Below are 25,329 nucleotides of genomic sequence, written 5' to 3'. Positions count from 1 at the left end.
ATCTGTATATTTACAGACCCCAAAGAGGTTTACCAAGCATTGTCTTCCCTTAGTAATGAGATATGAAATTTCCTCTTTACTTTGGAGGAAATGCCATGGCATAGTCCAGACCATTGGACCTCTAAAAACTTCACTAAATATTTGCAGAGTTTATGTACTGTCATTTGAAAAATGTCTATCCTGCCAAGGCCTCCAATGTACTTTTCATTCTTGCTCATCCTGTGCCATTAGAATGATTTTATTAATATAGTAATGGGATATTTTATGTGAAGTCCAGATGATCCAAGTTGCTTCAGATTATATTGTGATAGAGGGTGGGAGAGTTTACATGGTCCAGGCACAAGACTGTAAATATATATTATTGTTTATCTCAATAGTGAAAGCAAATTTTTTATGATTCTTTCTATAGTGCTCAGATTAGTGGCTGCTGACTATGTAACTGAGGCTTCATTAATCTGCTCTAGCGAAGATACCACAGTTGGCACAGCAGATACAATTGAAACTACATGTTGATTGAGATTGCCATAATCCGCTGTCATTTTCCAGGAACTGTCTGATTTTTGTAGAGGCCAGTGGTGACTTAAATGGTGCTATGGTGGGGACCACCATCTCTGTATCCTTTAGGTTTCAAAGGGCCACTAATTTCATATTTTTATTTATTATCTTAGCATGAGATGGTGGAGGCAGTTTCAAGAGCATCATGTTGGCCTTCCTCAGTATGATATCTCTTAACCTATCGTGGTTAATGTAGTTCTGCCAAATATCAAATATGTCCATTTCAATTACCCATTAAGTACCCAGTGAAATGACCACTATGTGGATCTGTGAACCCAGCAGACCCATTGAGAGCCACATCTGGGCCTAGAATACATGTGTTACCTAGCCCCCATACACTGCCACTCTAACAGGGGGCCACGATGATGCTTCAGATCAGTGAGCATTAATGTCATATAAGACCCTGTATCCAACAGTTCTTGAAATGGTTGAATATTACTTTTTTCTTAAGATTTTATTTATTTTTTGTTTTTTAAAAAAATTTTAATGGTATTTTTTTCATTACCATTTAGTTCCGTTTATGCCCATACCCCCCACAATCACCACACTGTTGTCCATGTCCACGAGTCCTTTATCCTTTTTGCTCAGTCCCTCCACCCCCTGCCCCCTCTTAGCTGTCATCTGCTCTCCATCTATGGGTCTGTCTCTGTTTTGTTTGTTAGTACAGTCTGTTCATTAGATTGCACATACGAGTGAAATCATATGGTATTTGTCTTTCTCCGACTGGCTGATTTCACTTAGCATAATGTTCTCCAGGTCCATCATACTGTTGAAAAGGGTAAAACATTCTTTTTCTTTTTTTAATGGCCAAGTAGTATTCCATTGTGTAAATGTCCCATAGTTGTTTTATCCACTCATCTCCTTAGGGACGCTTGGGCTGCTTCCATATCTTGGTGATTGTAAACAATGCTGCAGTGAACATAGGGGTGCTTATGTTCTTTTGAATTAGTATTTTGGGTTCTTCCAAATATATGATTTCATTTATGTTTTAGAGAAGGGGAGGAGAAAAAGAGAGAAACATCGATGTGTGAGAGATCCATCAACTGGTTGCCTCTTGCATGGCCCCAGCTGGCCCACAACCCAGGCATGTGTCCTGATTGGGAATCAGACTGGTGACTTGAGATCACAGGCTGGTGCTCAATCCACTGAGCCATGCCAGTCAGGGAGAATATTATTCTTTCTGCAATGTATATTATGCAAATTAATTATCATAAGTCCCCATTGAATAGGACTGGGGAATTACTACCTATACACTTGTCATGGTATCAGGATCCTTTGTCCTTCAGACCTAACCCTCCTCCTCTGTTGTTTCTAGCTTAAAAAAAAAAATCTGGTTAGAGAAGACTTCCGCTTCCACCTAATGAATCACAGCTACAGATTATATTGTGATATAATCAATTACTCTTACTATAAACAACTATAAAAATCAGACAAAATTGTAAAAGGGATGTTACAGATGTTCGAAAGCAGGAAGTGCAGAACTTTATTAACTGAGAAAAGGGAAATGTGGTGAGCTATATGATTGCCTCAGTTTACTGCCTTGTAGTTTCCTGCACTGTGCAGTAGGGAGCAGTGCATAGGAGGAAACCCAAATAAAGCCAGCAGTCTCAATGTGTGGAGAAGACAGAGATTAGAGTTTGTGGAGGGTAAATTGGCTAGAAATTGAAAGTACAACAGTAGAAAGAGCTTCGAAGATCTGAAGAGAGGTCCCCTCAAATCTTTGGCTGAATACTGATCTTTATATGCATGAGATGAAACTCCATGACACTAGCAGGGATAAAACCAGCAGAAAGCGGTGGACCAAACAATTCCCACAGCTCACACAAGAATATTGGGAATGTTTTGTTTGTTTTACTGACAGCCAGTGTGGATAGATCTTATAATACATGGAGTATCAGGTAGAGTCCTCAAAAGAACTCAGTAGTAGTGGACATTAGAATACAGGCTACTGTGGACCCATTGTGCAAAGCTTTAAAGCAAGTCTCAAAAGGATCTAACTGATACCAAGTATGCCAGAACCAAGTCCAACATTCATTAAAGAAATATAACAAAATCCATCACTGAACAACATAAAATTCCTAATGTCTGATAGCCAATCAAATATACAAAAAAAAAAATTAAGGAAAATATTAACTAAAACCAAGAGAAACAGTCCCAGAAATGATATCAGTGGTATAATTAGTAGACAGGACATCAAAAGAGCTATAAATACACTCAATATACTTAAGAATATAAAGGCAGCTCTTTTTCAGTGCTGCCTTCAGAAATGGCAGCCATCTCCTACTCAGAACCATGGCTGCCCTCAGACCCCTCGTGAAATTGTCAAAAAGACGACCAAGAAAAGAAGTTCATCCAGCACCAGTCAGACCAATATGTCAAAATTAAGTGGAACAGGCAGAAACCCAGTGGCATCTACAATAGGGTAAGTAGAAGATTCAAGGTCCACATCTTAATAACCCAACATTGGTTATGGGAACAACAAGAAAGCAAAGCACATGCTGCCCAGTGACTTTGAGAAGTTCCTGGTCCACATTGTCAAGGAGCTTAAAGTGTTGCTAATGTGCAACAAATCTTACTGAGCTGAGATTGCTCACAATGTCTCCTCAAAGAACCACAAAACCATTGTGGACAGGGCAGCCCAGCTGGCCATCAGAGTCATCAACCCCAATGCCAGGCCGTACAGAGAAAAAGATTTAATAAACAGATTGTGTACACACTGTATTTGTGTTCATAAAACCATACGATTCTGCCTTTAAAAAAAAAAATGTAGATTTCCAGTCAAGAAAGCAACATAGGTAAACACTGCTTGCCTCCTACAACCACATCAAATTACAACTAAACAATGGAACCATCACTCAGAACCATCAGAAATCAAGTTGAATGGAAGTTGGAAAACTACAGAATTAAAGAAACCACATCCATCCACACGTAGGATGGGCGGAGACACAGAATGGGCTGGTGTCACATCCAAATGTGTGGATGGAAACGGGAGGGATATCTGGGCAATGAGGAATTGCAGCCCCATACCAGGCTGCCCAGTCCAGGGTTCTGCAGGTTCTGCAAAACACCGTGGGCTGGGCAGTTGAGTCAGTGGAAGAAACTTCTAGAGTCCAGTGGGAATTGAGTCAGTGGAAGAAACCTCTGGAGTTGCAAGCAGTTCCTCTTAAAGAACCCCCACTCACACTTGCTCAGATTCACTCCCTCTGAGCTCCAACATTGGGGTTACAACTTGAAAGGCACCAATGGCATACAGGAAGGAACTAAAGTGTCTGACATCAAGATGAAAGCTGGGGACAGCTTTCTCCCAAACAGAAAGGTAGAAGCTATTGTCCCTTTTCTGAGCCCACAGAGCTGGCAGTCTGGTGTTATCTGTGAGACTCCATCAACCTGGCTAACACTGTTTGTCCCACCTTGGAAGTAACCTGAAACTCTGTCCCACCCAACTTACAGGCCCACTCGAGCTGTAAAACGTGACTTTTCCATATGAATGGCTGGTCTTGGCTCATGCTTCACAACTTCCTAAATTCTATCAAACAAGCAACAGTTGGCCTCAGAGAGCCCCCAGCCCTTGTACCTCTTGCAAAGTGGGCCCAGGCCCAGCACTAGCAGCAGCCAGCCAGGTTCACAGCTTGGCTATGTCTGAGAATCTCCAAGCCCAGCACAAGTAGCAACCATCTCAGATTGCTTTACAGCTCATGCTGGGTGCCCCTGGATAGAACACAGGTCAGGGCTGACCTTGGCCCACACCACCCGGGAAACCCCAGAGCCTGCACACCTGGGGGGATAGCTGCAGACCATGTTGGAGAACCACTACCCTGCCCCTGCACAGCTGATCCTCCACAGAGGGTGGAGGTTGGTGGTCAGTGGACACAGCCAGTCCTCACAGCTGACTGGCCTGGGTAATCTCTCAATGACCTGCAAACAGCAGTCGAGGGTCAACTACAAAAAGAGGGTGTACTCAGCCCACATGAAGAGCGCACCTCAAGTTCCCAGCTTTGGTGATAGGGGAGGCTGTGCCATTGGACCCTACAGGACACCTACTACATTAGGACACACTGTCAAGACAGTGAGTCATAGCAGCTCTGCCTAATGCATAGGAACAAACACAGGGAGCCTGCCAAAATGAGGAGACAAAGAAACATGGCCCAAATGAAAGAACAGGTCAAAACTTCAGGAACAAAACTAAGCAAAATGGAAATAAGCAATCTATTGGATGCAGACTTCAAAACACTGGTTATAGAGAGGCTCAAGAAACTTAGTGATAACCTCAACAGTATAAAAAAGACCCAGTCAGAAATAAAAGATACACTAAAATAAAGAACAATTTACATGGAAACAACAGTATAGTGGATGAAGCTGAGACTCAAATCAATGATTCGGAACATAAGGAAGCAAGGAACAACCAATCAGGACAACAGAAGAGAAAAAATAAAAATAAATGAGGATAGTATAAGCAGCCTCTGGGACAACTTCAGGTTCCAACATTCACATCATAGGGGTGCCAAAAGGAAAAAAGAAAGAGCAAAAAATCAGAAATCTATTTGAAAAAATAATGAAAGTAAAATTCCCTAATTTGGTGAAGGAAATAGACATGCAAGTCCAGGAAGCACAGAGAGTCCCAAACAAGACAGACCCAAAGAGACCCTCTCCAAGACACATTATAATTAAAATGCCAAAGGTTAAAGATAAAGATGGAATCTTAAAAGCAGTGAAGGAAAAGCAGTTAGTTACCTACAAGGGAGTTCCCATAAGACTGTCAGCTGATTGCTCAAAAGAAACTTTGCAGGCTAGAAGGGATTGGCAAGAAATATTCAAAGTGATGAAAAGCCTGGACCTACAGCCAGGATTGGTCACCCAGCAAAGCTATCATTTAGAATCAAAAGGCAGATAAAGAGCTTCCCAGAAAAGAAGAAACTAAAGAAGTTCATCATTACCAGACCATTATGATACGAAATGCTAAAGGGACTTATTTAAGAAAAAGATCAAAACTATTAATAAAATGGCAATAAATACATATCTATCAACAATTGAATCTAAAAAACAAACTAAGCAAACAAGAATAGAGACAGAATCATGGATACAGAGAACACTTTGATGGTTGCCAGATGAGAAGGGCTGTGGCGGGAATGGGTGAAGAAGCAAGGGAACTAAGAAGTACAAAAAGGTAGTTACAGGAAAGCCATGGGGATGTAGTACAGTATAAGAAATGGAGTAGCCAAAGAACTTCTATATGTATGACCTAAGGACATGGACAGTGGTGTGGTAGTTGCCTGAAGGAATGAGGGGTGCTCGGTGGATGGGGGCAAGGGGAAAAATTGGGACTACTGTAATAGCATAATCAATAAAATATGTTTAAAAAGAATGTAAAGTCAACAAAAATACAACAAGAGAAGTGGAACATACGAAAGATCGAAATGGAATAGCTAGAGATGGAAAATACAAATACAGGGTGGGGCAAAAGTAGGTTTACAATTGTTCATATGAGAATAATACAATTATCAATAATAATACAAGAATAAACTCTGTGTTTTGCTTACAACTGTAAACATACTTTTGCCCACTCTGTACTAAACAAAAAGTACACTGATAGAACTTCTGGTTTTGGGAAGATGGAGTAGGTGTACTTTTACCGTTCCTGGGACAACTCCAAACACAGGAAATCATGTAAAACAAATAAAAGACTTTGAAAGGTGGAAAGAAGAAAGGCTGGCTAGGAATCTCAGGAGCCAAGGAGTAACACTGTTAGACTGTTTCCTGTGTTTGTGTTTTGTTTGTTTTGTTTTGCCTCATTTATCCCAGACTTAGAGCTGAAGAAACCAGCAACCTGGATGTGCCAGTGGGGCACAGACCAAAACAAAACCCCAACAGAAGTTTACACCTAGTAGCCAAAGGAAAAGGGCAGCCCAGTGAGACAGAAAATTTCTAGGCAATTATTCTACTCTCACCAAAAATTACAGACAATACTGTGGCCCTAACCCCCATCCATGCCCAGTCTAAATGTAGAACCTAGACTTCCACCCTCATAAGGTTATAAGAAATCACCCCAACATCCCTGCCAGAGTTGGAGTCACAGAACACAAAGTAGGGAACTATGATTTTCATTCCCTCCCCCTAGCCAGTAATGAGCCCTCCTTCCTTTCCATGGTATCACTTAAAGACTATGGTGTCAGTGGGGAACCTGGGCATCTACTCCTATCTGCCTTTCCACCAGGAAGTATCAGAGGAGACCTAGTGTAGAGTTAGGACTTTCACCATTACCCAGCAATAATGAGGTCATATCCAGTGTAGTATTAGTGGAGACACAGGGGGAGCAGGAATTCATGCCCCACCAGCAGGAAAGAGGAGCTCAACTTACCTTAGGTGTCAGTAGAGGTGAAGTAGAACATCTGAAGTTCCACTTTCATCTTGGCAGCAATGAAGTTCCCTTCCGCTCCCATGCCAAAGCAGTGTCCAAGAAAATTAGTTAAAACAGAAGTTTTAAATTAAGACTTAGTCTCAAACATAATACAAAAATGTTCATGTCCCACTTTTTTACAATATTATACCAAGAACTGGGAGGGCCTCAAAATGAATTTTTAAAAGACAATAGATGCAAATACTGAGATGATGAGGATATTAGAACTATCTGACAGAGATTTTAAAGTAGCCATGATAAAAATGCTTCATCAAGCAATTATGAACATGCTTGAGACAAATGGAAAAAAGTAGAAAATTTCAGCACTGGCTGGTGTGGCTCAGTGGATCGAGCATCTGCCTGTGAACCAAAAGGTTGCTGATCTGGTTCATGGTCAGGACACATGCCTGCGTTGTGGGCCAGATCCTCAGTTGGGGGCATACAAGAGTCAACCACACATTGATGTTTCTCTTCCTCTCTATCTCCCTCCCTTCTCATCTGCCTAAAAATAAATACATAAAATATTTTTAAAAAATAGTTTTAGCAAAGAAATGGAAAGTCTCAACAAAGATATAGAAGATATAAAGGAGAACCAAATGGAAATGTTAGAACTATAAAATACAATAACCAAAGTGAAAAGTTCAGGGGATGGACTCAGAAACAGAATGAAGAGGACAGAGAAAAGAATCAAGAAGCTGAACTTGAAATCACCCAATCTGAACAAAGAGAAAATAGCCTGAAAAAAAAAAAAAAAAAGATAAATGGGGCCTCAGGGACCTGTAAGAAAGTAAAAAAAAAAGATCTAACATTCCTGTCGTCAGTATCCCAGGAGAGGAGAAATAAGGCAGGGCTGAAAAGTCACACAAAGGGAAAATAGTTGTAAACTTCCTAAATTTGTTGCAACATAAACATACTGATTCAAGAAACTAAGCAAACCCAAACAAGATAAACCCAAAGAAACTCATACCAAGATACATCATAATTACACTTTTAAAATTTAAAGACAAAAAACCCTGAAAGCAGCTAGAGAAAAATGACACCTCTAAGGGGAAAAATATTCAAATAATAATAGATTTCTCATTAGAAACCATGGAGGCAAGAAGGAAGTGGTGGACTATTTTCAAGCGCTGGAAGAAAGGAATTATCATCCCCAGAATCCTATACCCAGAAAAAAATATCCTTCAGGAATGAAGGGGAAAATAAGACACTGTCAGACAAAGAAAAACTAAAAATTGTCACAGGTAGACATACTCTCAAAGAATGGCTAAAGGAAGTTCTCTAAACAGGAAGGAAACAAAACAAATTTTGGAACATCAGGAAGAAAAAACATAGCAAAAAAATATGGGCAAAATCAATAGGTCTTCCTTGAGTTTTCCAAATTATGTTTCACTCTTGAAGGGAAAAAATGATAATATTGACTGATTTGGTCCCAAAAGTATGGAGAGGAAATAATTATATTATAAATGAGGAAATATTTTAAATAGTTACATTATAAATAAGAGAGGGAATAGAAGTAAAGAGAGGTAGGTTTTCAATAGTTCACTCAAACTGATACGTGATGGTATCAGGAGGCTTTGATAAGTTGTATTATATTATGTACTTATTATATAAGTATATAATGCAGTACCTACAGCAGCCAATAAAAAAAAACTATACAGAGAGATACATTCAAAAACACTACAGGTAAATCAAAATGGAATTCTAAAAAATGCTCAAGTAATGTTCAGGAAAGCAGGAAAAAGAGAAGAGAATAAAAAAAAAACCCAGAAAAATAAAAAATAAAATGGCAGACTTAAGCTCTAACATACCAGTAAGTGCATTAAATGTAAATAGTCTAAATATACCAATTAAGGACAGATGAGCAATGTGGACTAAAGAACAACTCAACTATATACTGTCTAAAGGCAATCCATTTTAAGTATAATGATTTAGGCAGGTTAAAAATAAAAGGATGGGAAAAGTTATACCATGCAAATATTAACTGAAGCAAAGCAGGCGTGGCTGTATTAATATCAGATAAAGTAAACTGCAGAGCAAAGAGAATTACCAGAGACCAAGAAGATCATTATATAATAATAAACAGATCAATTCACCAAGAAAATGTAACCATCCTAAATGTGTTTGTACCAAACAAAAGAGCTGAAAATTGTGTGAAGCAAAAATGAACTGAACTAAAAAGAAAAATACACAAAATCACAATTCTATTTGGAAATTTCAGTACCCATCTCTCAATCAATAGAATAACTAGACAGAAAATCAACTAGGAAACAAAATAACACCACCATCAACCAAGAGAACTTAACATTTATAGAGCACTTCACCTGACAACAACAGAATAGACATTTTTTTAATGCTTCCACAGAACACATATCAAGATAAACCATATCAACAGAATAGACATTTTTTTAATGCTTCCACAGAACATATACCAAGATAGACCATATCCTGGACCATAAACAAATTTTTATTTATTTCATAGAGGGGAAGGGAAGGAGAAAGAGAGGGAGAGAAACATCACTCAGTTATCTCTCACATGTGCCCTGACCTGGAATCAAACCAACAACCTTTCAGTTCTCAGGCCAGTACTCAATCCACTGAGCCACAACAACCAGGGCAAATTTTAATGAATTTAAAAGGATTGAATCATACAGAATGTGTCCTCTGACCTCCATGGAATCAAACTAGAAATCAGTGATAGAAAGATAAAAGGAAAATCTCCAAGTATTGGGTTAGCCAAAAAGTCTGTTACATTTTTTCTGTAAAATAAAAGACACATTTTTCATTTTCACCAATAACTTCATTGATTTGGATATTTTGAGTATACTGGCCAGCCCCCATTATTCATTTCTAGTGGGTGGAGGCCAGGGGTGCTGCTAAACATCTTCCAATGCACAAGACAGCCCCACAGCAAAGAAGTATTTGGCCAAAATGTCAAGAATACCAAGAAACTTCACAAACCACTTTTGACAGATTCGATCAGTCACAGCACCTTCTCCATACACTGAAGAAATCTTTTTTTGAATTTCAGTTGTGTTTTTACCTTTCCTAAGATAATAAAGCATAATACACTAAGAATGTTGCATATTTTCTTCCATATTCAATATTAAAATGGCTGCAGAAAAATTCACCAATTTAGATATTTTTTTAATTCCCGCTGATATGAGAACTGTCACAATACATCTAACAAAATTGTTTTGACTACGGTTAAAGACAACTAAGTGCTGCTAGAGCCATCTTACGGAAAAAACATAATGGACTTTTTGGCCAACCCAATATTTGAAAACTAAACAACACACTTCTCAACAATCCATGGTTCAATGAGGAAGTCTCAAGGAAAATTTATTTAAATACATTGAACTGAATAAAAATGAAAAACAACATTTCAAAATTTGTGACACACTGCTAAAGCAGTGCTGAGGGAAAATTACAGCACTAAATACATACATTAGAAAAGAGGGAAAGTCTAAAATCAGCCATGTGAAGTCCCACCTCCAGAACCTACAAAAGGAAGAACAAACTAAATCCAAAGCAAGCATGAGGAAGGAAATAACAAAGACAAGAAAAGACTGGAAAGCAATGAATTTTTAAAAGAAAACAATAGAGAAAATCAATAACACAAAGAGCTGGTTCTTTGAAAAAAAAAATCAATGCAATTGACAAACCACTAGCAAGACAGGCCCCCAAAAAGACACAACTATCAGAAATGAAGTACAGCATATCACTAGAGACCTTACAAATATCAAAAAGATGATAAGGGGATACAATGAACTCTATACACATAAATTTGACAACTTAGACAAGAGACTAAATCCTTGAAAAACACAAACCACAACTAGCCCAATATGAAATAGGTCATCTGAATAGTTCTATAACAATTAAGGAAATTGAATTGAAAATTTAAAACTCCTACTTCTCCTCTCCCCAAAAACTCTTCAGGCCCAGAGGATTTCTCTGGAGGATTCTATCAAATGTTTAAAGACTAATCAACACTACTTCTATATAATTTCTCCCACCAAAAAAAAAAAAAAAAAAAAGAGGAGGTAGTACTTCCTGATTCATTTTATAAAGCTAGTATTACCCTGAAAGCAACAGTACAAAAAAGATAAGTGAAGACCAGTATCTCTCATGACTATAAATACAAAAATCTTTAACAGAGTATCAATAAATAGGTTTCAACAATGTATAAAAAGACACACCAAGTGGGATATTCCAGGGATGCAAGTCTGGTTCAGTGTTCAAAAATCAATCCATGTAATCTACCATATTAACACTCTAAAGAAAAAACAATCACTTTATTTGATACAGAGAATCATTTGATAAAACTCAATTCCCATTCATGACTTTTTTTAATTTCAAAAAATAGAAATAAATACAGGGAAACTTCTTCAAGATGACAAGAACACCTACAAAAAAGCCTATAGTTATTACTATACTTAATGGTGAAAGTCTGAGCGCTTTTCTCTTAAGATCAGGAACAAGGCAAGTACCTAATGCTAGCAATTCAGACAGTACAATAAAGCAAGAGAGGGAGGTAAAAGGCCTACAGATAAGAAAAGGAAAAATAAAACTGTCCCCATTTGGAGATGACATGATTGTCTATGTAGGAAATCTCAAATGAATATTTTTTTAAAACTCCTAGGAATTCTCTCTCTCTCTCTCTCTCTCTCTCTCTCTCACACACACACACACACACACACACACACACACACACACGGACACGAAAATTAAAAATACAGTTTATAATTTCTTTTAAAAGTGCTCAGGTATAAATCTAACAAAACAAATATTGGATTTATATGCTGAAAACCACAATGTTAATGAAAGAAATCAAAGATCAAAATAAATGGAGAAACATACCCTATTCACAGGTCAAAAGATTCAGCATGGTAAAGATGTTGCCTCTTCCCAAAATTGACATACAGGCTTAATGTAATTATCAAAATTCCAGAATTTTTATGTTGACATATACAAAATTGTCCTAAATATATATGGGCAGCAAAGGAACTAGACTAGCTAAAATAACCTGGAGAAAGAAGAATAGAATGTGAGGAATCAGTCTACCTGATTTTAAGACTTCTTATATAGCTACAATAATCAATGCTGTATACTTTAGATGGAGGAATAGACACAAGGATCAATACACCAGAATAGAGATACCAGAAAAAGACTCACACAAATATTTCCAACTACTTTTTGTCAAAGGAACAAAATCAGTTCGATGGAGGAAAGATAGCCTTTTCAACAAATGATACTGGAGCAATTGGACAACCATAGGCAAAAAATGAAACTGAACTTTAACACCTATACAAAAATTATCTCAAAATGACCACAGACTTAAGTGTAAACTGTAAAACTAAAACTTTTTTAATAAGAGAAAATCTTCAAGATCTATGATAGTCCAAGAGTTGTTCAATTTCACACTAAAAGCATGATCCATAAAAGGAATAATCAAGAATTTGGTCCTCATCAAAATTTAAAACCTTTGTTCTTTGAAAACCCATGTGAAAAGGATGAAAAGACAAAACTACTGGGAAACAGTAATTGCAAACCATAGATCTAACAAAGGATCAGCATCTTCAGTGTAAAAAGAACTCTCAAACTCAGAGTAAAAAATTGCAAACAATCCAATCTGAAAATGGGCAAAAGACTTGAGCATAAATTTCACCAAAAAGGATGTAGAGAGGGAAAATAAATACATGAAAAGATGTTCAACATAATTAGCCATCAGAGAAAAGAAGGACCTGCTTCAGATTCTAGGCCACCTGGGGCCTGTGAGAGATGGGGTCAGAAATACAAAATTTGTCCATTGCGTTGGGCCTTAACGAAAGCTTTCTTGAGAAAGCAGTAAACCTTCTTCAGTCTCACACTAAATAGTCCTAACCTCCAACATGAAAACTTTTGTCACCAGCATGCCCACACTTGGGACTATCTCCTTAGTGACCATTCCCTGTGCCAGGTCAAATTGGCCCTACTACTTCACTGAAATAATAGTTGCAACCTATGAAAACCTGCCATGGGCCAGGCATGGCTATGGAGCCTAGATATGTAAAAACAACCCTCACAACAACTCCGCAAGGGACTTGCTCTCCCCCTTTATAGATAAATAAACTCAGCAACCCAAGGGAACAACAGGAATGGTTTAAGAATTCTGAGAGTTCATTCTTTTCAAAGATTTAGTTAGAGGCTAATGTATGCAAAGCACCTTTGGTTCTTTTAGATTCAAGCTGAATTTTCCTGTGGATGCTGAAAAACTTCAGGGTTTTCACGTTCATATGCACATACCAACCTACTCCCAGGGAGATGGTTGTACAAATCCAACATTAGCATCCTTAGAGTGCAGCCTTGTCAAGGATGTGTAAAGGTAACATCTAGTAGCACTGCCTCTTTTTACAGATAGGGAAGTCAAGGCCCTAAGAGAAGTCAAAGTGAGGGAAGACATCAGAAAGAATTTCCTTGAAGGAAACAAGAATTGCTCTTCAGATTTACTAATGTGGAGCTCTTGTATTAGACAGTAACTTGGTGCCTACAATTCCAATTCAACTATTAACATTGAGTTCCCATGTGGGAACACATTTTATGGCCACCTTCTTGTCCTGCCCCTACCCCACTTACCACAGTGCCGGTCAAGTGCCCCTCCTCTATGTGCCCATAATGGCTTGAGTGTTTCTCTTACCATCTCACTTTTGAAACTGTATCATAATTATCTATGTATTCATTGTCACACTTTGAAGAGTGTGTTTTATTCCTCAAACTTTGCATCTTGAGTACCTAACATGCCCTAATAGTTATTGAATAAGTGAATGAGTAACTGAGTAAATAATCCACCTTACGAGGTTTCTTTTCCAACACTTTTAAGGAGGAGACACATAAGGAGCTCATAAAGCAGCACTGGCCAGAGATAAGCCCCTGAACTTGTGAAGAAACTTACTATTAAAGGAATCTGTAAATTTGGGACTATTTTCCCACTCTTAGCCCTGTTTTTCTTCCTCCTGCAGACCCTCCACACAGGCCTAGGGCAGGCTTTCTCCAGGAGGTATAGCAAGTTCTGTGGCCATGCCCAGGAGAGGGCAGCAGAGGCCTGCCCAGCTAGGAGGAGAGTGCCTTGCTTTCCAGATGCTGCCTCCCTTATTCCCCACCCCCTTGAACAGTGAGAACCAGGCAGTCCTTACTGTTCGCTGGCCTTAGAGCAATGAACAAGGCTGATAAGGCCTGCTCTCACTGGAGCTCACATTCTTGGAACTACAGGAAATAATGAGAAAATAAACAAAAAGAGACAGTATCAGACATTGCTGGGTAAAAACAAAACAGTGATACAATGGTGGGGGAGTGAGTTTAATTAAATATTTTACAAATGTCTTGGGGAGGTTACTTCAGCTGGATCCCTAGGGAAGGACTCTCTGAGAAAGTGTCAAGAAGCTACTGTTGGTTGGCTAAATAACTCAATTTCCCAGCCTTCCTTAAAGAGGGGGCCTTGTACACATTTCTGCCAATGAGATATTAGTGGAAATTGGAAGAGGGAAGCTTTTGCTTTTTGGAAAATAAAGACAAGTACCACGAGCAGAGTAGAGTCCCTTCCTGGTTCTCCTGCTCTTCCATGACCATAAGGGAAAAAGAGGAAACTGAAAGAGGCAGGTGCTAAACCAACACCAGCAGCTGCCGCCTCCATCCTTGCTGTGTGAGGAAAGCACGCCCACTTTGCTTAACAGAGTTTTACTTGTAGCAGATTTTTCTCTTCCTTTCTGTGTAGAGCACCCCAACTTGGACCACCAGTCCTGTGAAGATCAGGGGAAGAGAAATCCAGGCAGAGTTCAAAGACCCTCGTGGGGACGACCTTAGCATGTTTTGAGGAAAATAGAAAAGATGGATATGGCTGGGGCATGGGGTGGGGGGAGAGAGATAAAATCAAAGAGGCGGGGGAGATCTTGCAAAACTTTGTAGCCCCTGGAAAGTTGTCTGGGTTTTATTCTAAGTGCATGACAGGCCGCTGAAGGGTTTTAGGCAGAAAAGTAACATATTCTGATTTAGGTTTCTTAAAGTTCATCCTTGCTCTGACTCTAACGTGGAGAATGAGTCAGGGATGCAGGTGGGCAGACACTGCTTTGGGGCTGACTTAGCTGTTCCTACTCTTTTCTCTTGCCACTTTTTGCTCTAAAAGCTAGAGGAGTTAAAATTTCGCTTCCCTGGTCTCTGTTGCACTTGGGGTGAACCACAGGACCCTGTGAGGCATAGGTGGGGAGGATTTTCAAAACTTCTCTTTCCTGCTAAAAAGGGACAGACGCAGCTGGTGTGGCTCTCCTTCCTTCTTCCCACTCGCAGCACACAAATGGCCCCTGGGGGTACAGGGGCCCTCTCGGAACTGTAAGGCCGCCGGCTGGCCGTGAAAAGGTAGAAGCGTGGTGCGGGTACTGGTCTATGTCATTAAACCTTTGAATTTTGTTGACTGCTAGAGCTCTTATTAGGTGAGAAAAATAACCCCCTATTTGTATAAGATACTATAAATTGGGGTTCCTGTTACATGCAGCTAAATACATTCTCAACTTATATAGTGGGTGCAAGAGTTAACAAAGAGACCAACTAAGACATGAGTGAAGTGGTGCATAGAGACATGGTGGCTTGGACTATGGCGATTGTCTCCGTACACGTCTTTCTACTCTACCCTTAGTTTTCTCTAATTTGTCTTCCACAGTATGACACTTTCTAAATACAAATCTCTTCATCGATTCTTGTTGACCTAAAATTCTTTGCTGGCTCTCCATTGACTGCATGATAAAAAACAAAACTTGTTTGCCTTAATATACAGTGCCCTTTGTGATTTGTCCCCACCTTCTTGTCTCCCACTACTCCCACCTTTGCATTTTACACACCTCCAATAGGACACACCCCTAGTGAACACCTCCCACATGCTAGGCACCATCCCTAGTTCATCCCTAGATTCTCCATCCCTAATTCAACTCAATGCTCAAGGAAGACTAGTGGCTTGGCCAACATCACACATCTTGCTAGTAGTGGCGTGTCAGAATTTAAACTCTGACCTGATTTCAGAACAAATGAGAGATTTATTTTCCTCACTTGCCAAGAATTCTGAAGGCAGGTGATTGCTGGGCTGTTCAGGTGCTCAAAGATGCTGTCAGGTTCTCAGAGTCTTCTGATATTACATCTCTGCCACTTCAGAGGACTGGTTCTCACCCTTCTGCTTGTTGTTTCATGGCCTTGAGATGGTTCCTCAGCTTGACATCACATTCAGGTTCAAGTCAGGGAGAAAAAGGAGAAAAGGAAGGGCTATGCCAGCTTAATTTGTCACAATCCTTTCCTGTATTTTTGTTATGAAAGCAAAAGCTTTCCTAGGAACCCCCAGAACACTTACCAGTAGCTGTCTCATGGACATATGGCTTCCCCTAGCTACAAGAGAAGCTGGGAAATCAGGGAACATGATTGCTGTGGTTGGCTTAGAGAAATATAATCTTCCACTTGGGGTAGAGCCCATTACTGCCCTCAGTAAAACGGGTGTTCTGTTAGTAAGGAAGAAAGGGGTAATGAGGATGAGCAGGCAACAAACAGGGCCTGCCACCACCTTCCTGCTCAGCAGAATGGAAGCACTGCGGTACCCTACTGCCCCACGCCTCCCCCCGCATCTGCCTGGCAAATCCCTTCTTATCCATCACATGCCAGTTTCCATGAGCCTTCCTTTACTCCCACAGGCAGACCTGGTGTTCTTTCTTCTATCATTTCCCCTATTATGTATCTACTTCCATCATAGGTATATAATTGTTTTCATAGCAACAGATAAAAAGTGAGGACTCAATTACACAAGCATTCATTCTCTCCATAAATGCTAACAGAGCACTTGCTATATTCCAGGCACTGTGCTAGGAGTTGGGAATTTAATCGTGAACAAGTATGATTTTTGAATTTGGTCCCTGCCCTGATGGAGCTTCCAGTCTAAAAGGTGAGATATTTAGACAGTTAAGGCTTGGGAAGAAAAGCAGCCCATTTCCCAGACCATAAACCACTGCATGGCTCTCTCTGCCTTACTCCCAGGACCTATCACACTGTCTCACACAAAGCAGATGCACTACAACCATTGTTAAAAGCGTTCTTTACTCAGGAAGGCTTTGATATATATTTTATTTTATTTTTTAATTTAATCTTTATATTTTTTCCCATTACCATTTAGTCCCTTTATACCCTCCTCACCGCAGCAATCACCACATTGCTGTCTATGTCCATGAGTCCTTTTTTCCTCTTGCTTAATCCCTCTACCCCCTAACCTCCCCCCTCCACTAGCTGTCATCTCTTCTCCATCTATGAATCTGTCTGTTTTCCTTGTTAGTTCAATTTGTTCATTAGATTCCACATATGATGAAATGCAGTTTACATGAAATTCATTTCTCATGCCTACCAGGAACTCCCCACCCCCCAAAGCATGAGCCATTGTGCTCTCACAGTATTAAATCATGCACTCAAACATCTTGAAAAACACTTTGCTCTCTTGCCACATTGGTGCAGGTTGCTTATCCCAAGAAAGGTTCCAAAAGTGTCCACTGTAACACTTCCATCAGAGGCCCTCAGCGGATGTGTTTTTTGCTGAAGACTTCATTAGGATTTTCTAAACTGAGCCATAGCTACTGAGGTGTGATTCTCAAAGCACTTAAAATAATGCCTCAGGTTTGTATTCAGTAGTTTATTATGTATAGTTTTTAATAGTTCTCTAAATGCCCTTGTTTGTTGCCCTTTCTACTACTGCAGCTGAGAACAAAACAGAGATAAGGCAAATACAGTCTCTGCTTTGGGCTGTGCTTCTGTTGCCATAGTGATGTTGACAACTGACACACAGATGACAGGTCCTTCGTACAGTGGAGCCAGTGGGTGGTGGAGGCCAAGCAAGACATAAACAGGCAACATCCATGCCTCCTGGCCTGGAAAGGACTTCCTAAGACCAAGTGGTCCATGGCCATGCCTCTTAGCTGAAAACCAAATGGATGGATGCCTTGTTTCTAAAAATCCTCAAGAACAAAATCTACCACCTCTCTGAGTCACCCATTTAGGCTCATACTTCACGGTATTCATTGATCCTGAATGGTTTTCTATGTCTAATCTCATTCTCTTTTGCTGTCCTTCCAGCCCAATTCCTCTTACTGTTTCTAAGTTAATAAAAGTTAATCATCACCTATATACCCAGAAGGTAAGATAAGGAAAAATCAAAAGCCACTGCTGAAGGGTAGACTCTGTTTCAGTACACCTTCAGTTCCTCAGGGTCCCCACCCCTGTTCTTTCTTCCAGGTCTTGGCTCTGCAGTGGGTGGCCTGAGAGGTGGGGAGTACACATACAGAGGTCCATGTGGAAACAGCCGCCTGACCTAACTGAGTGGACCACAGGCTGCCAATGAGAGAGGAACAGGCCCACCGCCTACCAGGTCCCAGTAGGGGCAGAGTAGTCCTCCCACAAAGGCTGTCGTTCTCCTTCTGAGTGAAATAAAGCAGAGAGATCAGGAAGGTCTGTTTTTAATGAGTATCTTTAAAAGCCTTTGCAAAGCAGACAGAGCCCAAGGCAGCTTGAAAACCCACACCGATAACAACAGGACTCACTTCCAGATGACCCTGCAAAACAAAAATGGTTCTGCTAAATCAGGAGTGTGGCTTTTTCCCACCTCACATTAAAAAAAAGAAAAAAATCCCAACTATCAAAATCATTTTAGAAATCATCCTGCCTGTAAAATTTGTGATGGCCCCAGTGGCCTAGCCTGGTTTGAACGGGAAGGGAGCAGGAACTGCCTAATCCACGAGGCAAGGAGGAAAAGCGCTCTCACCCTTTCCAGAAGCCCTCTGCCCTCACCTCCGAGGACAAAGGAAAAGGCGTCCACGGGAGCAGTCTGAGAGCAAGGTCTTGACACAGGCAGGTCCCACCCTCATCTCCCTGTCACTCTCTTTACCCCTAACTTCTCCCACTTCCATTCTCTTCATCCACTTCTTCAGATTAAGACAAATGTCTCTTCCTGCCACGGACACGCTAGACAAACCCTGGGCCTCTCTTCACAGTCCCTAGTCCCCAAAATAGTGTCAAGAAAACTAAACAGTTGCATGAAACTTCTCTTTGGCTTCTCCATTTGCTTTCTTTCACACCCTGGGCCCAGAAGCCAGTGCTTAATTTACAAGAGTAAAGGAGCGTCTGTCTGCAAGTGAGGTTAACACCCACCCCCAGGCTGGATTCTTTCTGGTCTCTCAACAGCAGAGCATCATGATTTTGCTAATTAAGCCGCTTTCTTCTCCTTAATTAGCTGCATGTGAATCTTGTTGGGAAGTCTTGGATCCGTGAAATAGTCTGGGATAAGAATCAAAAAAGAAGAAATCATCTAAGCCCAAGGGACAAAGACTTTGGGGGGAGACAGCTTACTCCACTAAAAAGTTAGGTTGGCTCGGTCTTCGCAGAAATGTTACTGGTGGCCCCGCTTTACCACCTAATATGAGATGTCACAGTGAATCCTGTGATCACTTTCCCCCCACTTAGCCCCTCCCCCAGCAGTTCTGAGGCTGCCAGCTCCAGCGTGCCAGAGAAAGGGGCTTACATGGGACAGCTCCTGGGCCTCCACATGGGTGTTCCTCTGCTTGCTGACGCACAGGGAGCCATCAGAGGGCTGAGGGAGCCTCTGGGTTTTCTGCTCCCAGCCCATCTTGGGACCCAAATAAATGCCGAGTGTTATTCTCGTCTCCGCTCAGCTTGCCAGCTCTTGTCTCCAAGATATCACACCCTCCCTGAAAATATCCTCTCAGAGGAGAGCCAGGCTCTCGGAGAATGACGACAGAAAAGGGTTTTTATACACCCAGCATAATGTAAATCAGAGACAGCATCTGCTGTGGCAGTGGAGACGCACTTAGATGCAGTTAGAAATGGTTTGAGGATGTAACCAACTCCCAGGGCTAACAGAACCCAAGAAATCATGCAGCCCAGCCCCTCCCCTCTAAATACCATTGACCTTAAGCCATCTCAGGGCAGTGGAACCCATTAGAGTCACCCAGGGAGCCTTTAAGACTGTGGAGGCTGAGCCCCACCCCAGACTAATTAAATAAAAACCTCTGGGGGTGGGCCTGGGCCTCGGTGTCTTAAAAGCTCCCCAGGTGATTCTGATGTGTGGCCAGAGCAGAGAACCTGCTTTCAGATTCCCAGGGAAAAAGCTATCACTAGGTTCCTTTGAGAAACTCAAAACTCTCAACCCTCACTACAAGGAAGTTGTGCCTCATTTCTTACCTGTCCTTGTTTTGAGGAAATGACATTGGACAAAATAGCCTTCTGAGGAAAGCTTCCTGGGGGGACAAGGGGTGAAGACATACCCCAGGCTGTGCGGAGAATCCTGGGCTTGTCTGAGTCTAAATTCACAATACTTGTGCTGGTGCTGGTTTATCAAACATCTGAAATGGATGCTGCCTCACTTACCTGCAGCAAATTCTCGGATGTTGTCTGGCCTCTTCAGAAACATTTCTCTGAAAAACATTAAGGGATGAGGATGGGATAAAAAGCAGGCTCTAAGGCAGGTGTGCCGTGACCGCGGGTCTGGGACTTTCAGGGCTGTTGTGTTGAAGCCAAGCGCAGCTTGTCATATGTTCAAAAACACACTCACAGAACCAGAGACCACGCCAGGGGTGGGCAGCAAAGATGAAGGGCATGCCCCCTCATCCTCAAGGGGTGGTGGAAGAGATATGCAATCCCATAATCTTCTGAGTAAGTTTAACCATGAATTTCCACGGGGGGGGGGGGGACTTGAAATACAATAAAACAAAGCTGAAAAGGTGGACTAAGGGGGTTGGTGGCCGTCCGGTCCATCAGACAGACCCTATGATAGCACTCGAGGGCCCAGCACTCCTGGGGAGTCAAAACCGCCTTACCTCGCATAGAGTTTCATGGTTCACAAAATACATTCACAAATGTCATCTCAATTTACAACCGGTGAATGATTGTGCCATTTTACATATAAATAAACCAAGCCTTCAAAAGGTTAATCATTTGCCCAAGTTCATAAAGCAAGTAAGTAAAGGAGAGGCCCAGGTTTTGTGGTTACAAGGCCTGTGTTCCCTCCATATGTCCTCATGGCCACGCCTGCCAGTCCTCACCAGCCCAGGTAGCCCCTGTCCCTCAAGCATTAAGAATTCTGCTTCCCTTCTTCTCCTTTAATTCAGATGGAGAATTAGTGAGCAAAACTATGCACAAGTAACTGCATAAGATAAGAGAGATTGCGGGGAATGGGGGGGGGGGGTTATTTTTTTTAAATCTTCACTCAAGGATATATTTACTGATTTTCGAGAGAGAGGAAAAAAGAGAGAGAGAAACATCAATTGGTTGCCTCTCACTTGTAGCCCAACCAGGGATCAAACCCACAACCTAAGTATGTGCCCTGACCAGGAATTGAACCCGCAACCTTTTGGTGTACAGGACAACAGAGTCACCTGGCCAGGACATGAGAGACTGATATATTTTTAAAGATAAACTGATGCCCCACCTCAAAGAAATTACAATCAAGTAAAAGGGAATGGGTAAGTTCCCAAGTGTCCAAACGGCCAGCTCCAGAAAGTGCTACAAGAACAGGTATTAGTGTGCTGGGAGATCAGAGAGAGAGAGAGGAAAGTTACTACGATCAGGACCCCAAAAATATCCACAGAGCAGCTGGCACTTGAGAAGACCCTTGAGGTGCGCATGGGATTCCATGCAGGACAAGGGCTAAGGGACAAGAGCATTCCAGACCCAGGGAAGCCCCAAGAGCAAAGACCCAGAAATGAAACAGTCTGTGTTCTATAGATGGTGAACTCCCCAAGAATAGGTACTGGGTCACTCAAGGAGCGCTGTGGCCCTCCACAAGGTCAGTGGAAAGATCAGGGAGGTTCGGTCTGGCTGGAGTAGGGGGCACAAGAAGGGAGCAGCAGGAAGTGAAGGAGGCTCTATTACGGGGGCCATGAAGGCCAAGGAGAGACATTTATACTCAGTTCAAAAGACAATGGCAATGTATAAATAAAGCCTGGCATAGTCCCAAGGTGGAATACAATACAGAAAAGAGAATGGGGATCTGCAAGATACTGCTGGGCAAAAGAAGCCAGGCACAATAGAGTACAGACTGTAAAAATCCATTTAAAACAAGGCAAAACAGATCTGTGCTATTTGAAGTCAGGATGCTGGCTCCCCTTTGTGGGGAAGTGACTGGGAGGGGCCACAGGGGGCCTGAGGTGCTATCAGGGTCTATTCCGTGCTCTGGATGTCAGTCACATGGGCGTTCTCACTTGTGCAACTTCATCCAGTTTAGGCTATGCCACTTTGCTGAACTCTGTATTTCAATAGAATATTAAAAAAAGAAAAGCAATGGTGTAGATCCACTGAAGATTTTTCCAGCCAAGGAATGCTATGATCAGTGCTGTATGGGGGAAGATTCATCTGCCTGAGTATTTACAAAAACATTTAATAAAGCCTTTCTAAAATTTCACTCTTCTGCTATCATATCTCCAGCCTATAATCTGAACTATCTGGGTACCTAAAGTAAGTAGGGTCCCTCCTCTTTCCATTCTGCAGGTTCAAAATTCAAGGTATTAAGAGTTCTGTACACTGTAGGAGTATAGACTGGAGAGCCCTGGCTGAATGGCCATAAAACACTAGGATCAGAAAACCCAAGTGAGGAGCTTGCTTCCCAACAAAAACAGTTCAAAGCTTCTGGTGGCTTGGAGTGGGCCTAGAGCAGAGACCTGCACAACAGGTAAGGACAGGTGTGCTGCCCAGGATTCTGTCGCCTCTTCTCCCTTCCTCTTTTTCACTGGAAGAACAATATGAAGCATCCAGTACAGGCAAGGCCTGATTCTGGTTCATCCTGGCACCACCCAAAGGAAAACAACAGTAACACCAAACAAACAAGAGCAAAGCCAAACCTCAAACACTTCCTCTCCCTCTCCCACCTCCACCCCAGAAAGAGAAAGGGCTAAAAGGAGCAAAGAGGATGAGGATTTCATGTCGGGAAGATCCAGGGACAGCAAGAAAAGCCCGTTGGCCCTGCCAGGTCTGGGGAGGGGGGATGATAAGGAAGGAAAGGGAAGATGCCTGGGTCTGTCCCTCTGCAGCCGGGCACAGACGTCCAGCTCCCGGAAACTGCTTCTAGGATAGAAATAGGGTCTTCCCTGACAGGTGACTGAAAAAACACCCTCTTCATTCGCCACCCCCAAGGATTCTAATCCTTTTGTGAACAACACACATGATGATTTAATTCCGGCTTTCAACCTCTCCAAGCTCCCTGCTGGAATCATTCTTAATTCGGTTGCAAGCTCCCCAGGATAGGAAGAATGTCATCCTTATTCCCCTTTAGAAGACAAGGTGCGGAAAGTGATGGCCTGGTGCCCAGGGCTGACATTGGCAGAGGACCCCCCTAACCCACCTTTTGCCCAGGCTTCACCCATGGCCCAAATAAAACCAGCCTTCACAGACAGGTTTCAGTTTTCCCTTTCTCTCTCTCCTCCTGTCCTCTGAGAATCTGCTGCCACTTGGAGAAATGGCTAAAATGTAAAGAATGGTGAAATCCAGGAAAAACAGAGGCCTGGGACCAAAGACACCTCTCCAGGTCTGCTTTTGAGAAGAGAGAGGAGAGCCCCACCTCTGGTTTCCCAGCTCCATATCCTTACAAGAAAACAGTGGAAAACACCCTGGTTTGGGTCCTGGTTCAGCACCTTGAAGAAGGTACTTCACCTCTCAGGGCTTAACTTAAAAGCCTATAAAATGGAAGTGATAATATGCTCTGTTTTGTACAGTTGCTGGAGGATCAGCGAAAGTGCACCAAGATGCCGTCACTGTGTGGGCACTGGGGACACAAATGTGGCTCCACCAGCTTTGAGCTTTGGTCCAGGCAGAGAAACAGGATGGACAATGCAATTACAATACTGTGTGGTAACTTCTAATGCGGGAAACCAACACAGTGCCTGGCAGACGAAAGCCATTATTACGATTTAAATTGTGCCTATGAGTCTATAGCCAAACAGCACTTGAGATAGCTCTATTACTTTCACCCATCACTGCTCCATGATTTTCCCCCCTTGGTTCTTTGTCTTTCATCCCATGAGATTTTTCTATTCAAACACATGCTATACTGCAAAGCAGTATGGGGGATGGAAGGAACATGCTCCAGGATACCCTGGAAAATGGTCTTTTCCCAAGACTTACAGAAGAGTGCCAGCTCTCGGAATCTTTCTGCAACTATGCCCTCAGGTAGGGAAGGGCTAAACAACTGAATTTTTTAAAGGTCTAGTGATCTCGTTAAGCTTCTCTGATGAGATTATTCTGAGAATCTCATTAAGATTCTCAGAATAATGTTTTATACCCAATGGCTGCCTGTTGAGTTTCTCAATGCCAATTCCTTATTCCAAGTGTCATAAGGTATATAGGTTTCCTTACAGCTACAACGAATGAATATTAATATTTTTTGAAACTTTAGAGATAAACTGAAGGAAACCTCAAGAGATAACTCCAGAAACCCCTGGGGGGCCACGAATCCCCAAAGTTGAAAACAATTAACTCTTAGGATATTTTGTAGCTTTCAGACCCTAGAGGAAGCAATAGGGAGGGCTGAAGGGAAGGAGTCACAGTCATCTATCCGCAGGTTTGGTAAGCTTTTCCACTAGCTGCTCAAGGCCAGTCTGGAATACCACCTACCTGAAAAAGTCACTTAAGAGCAACTCCACTTCTTTGTGGGTCCTTAGGTACTTTTCGTTAGCAATCCGAGTCTGAATCTGGGGACAAGAGCAAAGGGTCACGCTCCACTAGGAGGCAGATTTCAGGGTTCAAACCCTGGAGGTGTGAAGGGCTGAGGAAGCGACGTGCGCCTTCACCCGGGTCTTTTTGCAGGGCGTTTGAACAAGTAAGCCCTGCCTCGTTAGAGATCAGCATCTCTCTCTCTGCTGCCTCCTACTCAGGCTTAGGGGCCTAAACTAAGGTCGGGTCTCCGTCGTCGGGAAGTCCTGGTTTGTGTCTAAGTTAACGTATCCTGCAGCAATTTCGGTCCATTCCTTAATGCAGATCCCTGCTTTAGTTCTTCCTGCACTTCGAGGAGCCTGCCTCTGCTCAGGGATTCGCCGGGATTCTGCCCCCAGGCTTCCGCCCCTTTATCTGGAACAGGCTACCCTCTCTCGGTGTCCTCCTCCCTGACTGGGCCCTTATCCTGGGGGAGCTGCATTTAGGTGGAGACGAGGGTGGGAGCACACCCACCTTGAAGTTGCGCAATCGCTCCAGCTGCGCTGGGCTTAGCGCCCCGGGGTCTGGCCCCAGCATCCCGCCTTGCAGCGTCGCCATCTTGTCGCGGTCGTCAAGGCGACGGGCCGCGCGGGTGAGGCCCCGCCCCCAAACCCAGCCCACTCCTGCGGCCCAGAGGA

General features: G+C 42.2%; 1 protein-coding gene across 1 annotated transcript; it reads right to left on the bottom strand.

Moving 5' to 3' along the window:
• Positions 1-18,428: 18,428 nt before the first annotated feature.
• On the bottom strand, positions 18,429-25,249 carry RIIAD1 (regulatory subunit of type II PKA R-subunit domain containing 1). The gene is made up of 5 exons (XM_054562934.1): positions 25,166-25,249; positions 24,614-24,690; positions 20,378-20,424; positions 19,142-19,267; positions 18,429-18,546 (listed from the first exon to the last, which is right to left on the bottom strand). Exons 1-4 carry the CDS (start codon positions 25,247-25,249, stop codon positions 19,197-19,199), a joined length of 279 nt encoding a protein of 92 aa, XP_054418909.1. The 3' UTR covers positions 18,429-18,546; positions 19,142-19,196.
• Between the last annotated feature and the right edge of the window lie 80 nt (positions 25,250-25,329).

This window comes from Pteronotus mesoamericanus, unplaced genomic scaffold, assembly GCF_021234165.1.
Source record: "Pteronotus mesoamericanus isolate MK-2021 breed Mesoamerican mustached bat unplaced genomic scaffold, CSHL_Meso_final scaffold_705, whole genome shotgun sequence".
NCBI classification, from domain to species: domain Eukaryota; kingdom Metazoa; phylum Chordata; class Mammalia; order Chiroptera; family Mormoopidae; genus Pteronotus; species Pteronotus mesoamericanus.
Note: the sequence above shows the minus strand (reverse complement) of the source record. Positions and strands in the feature narration are given on the sequence as shown.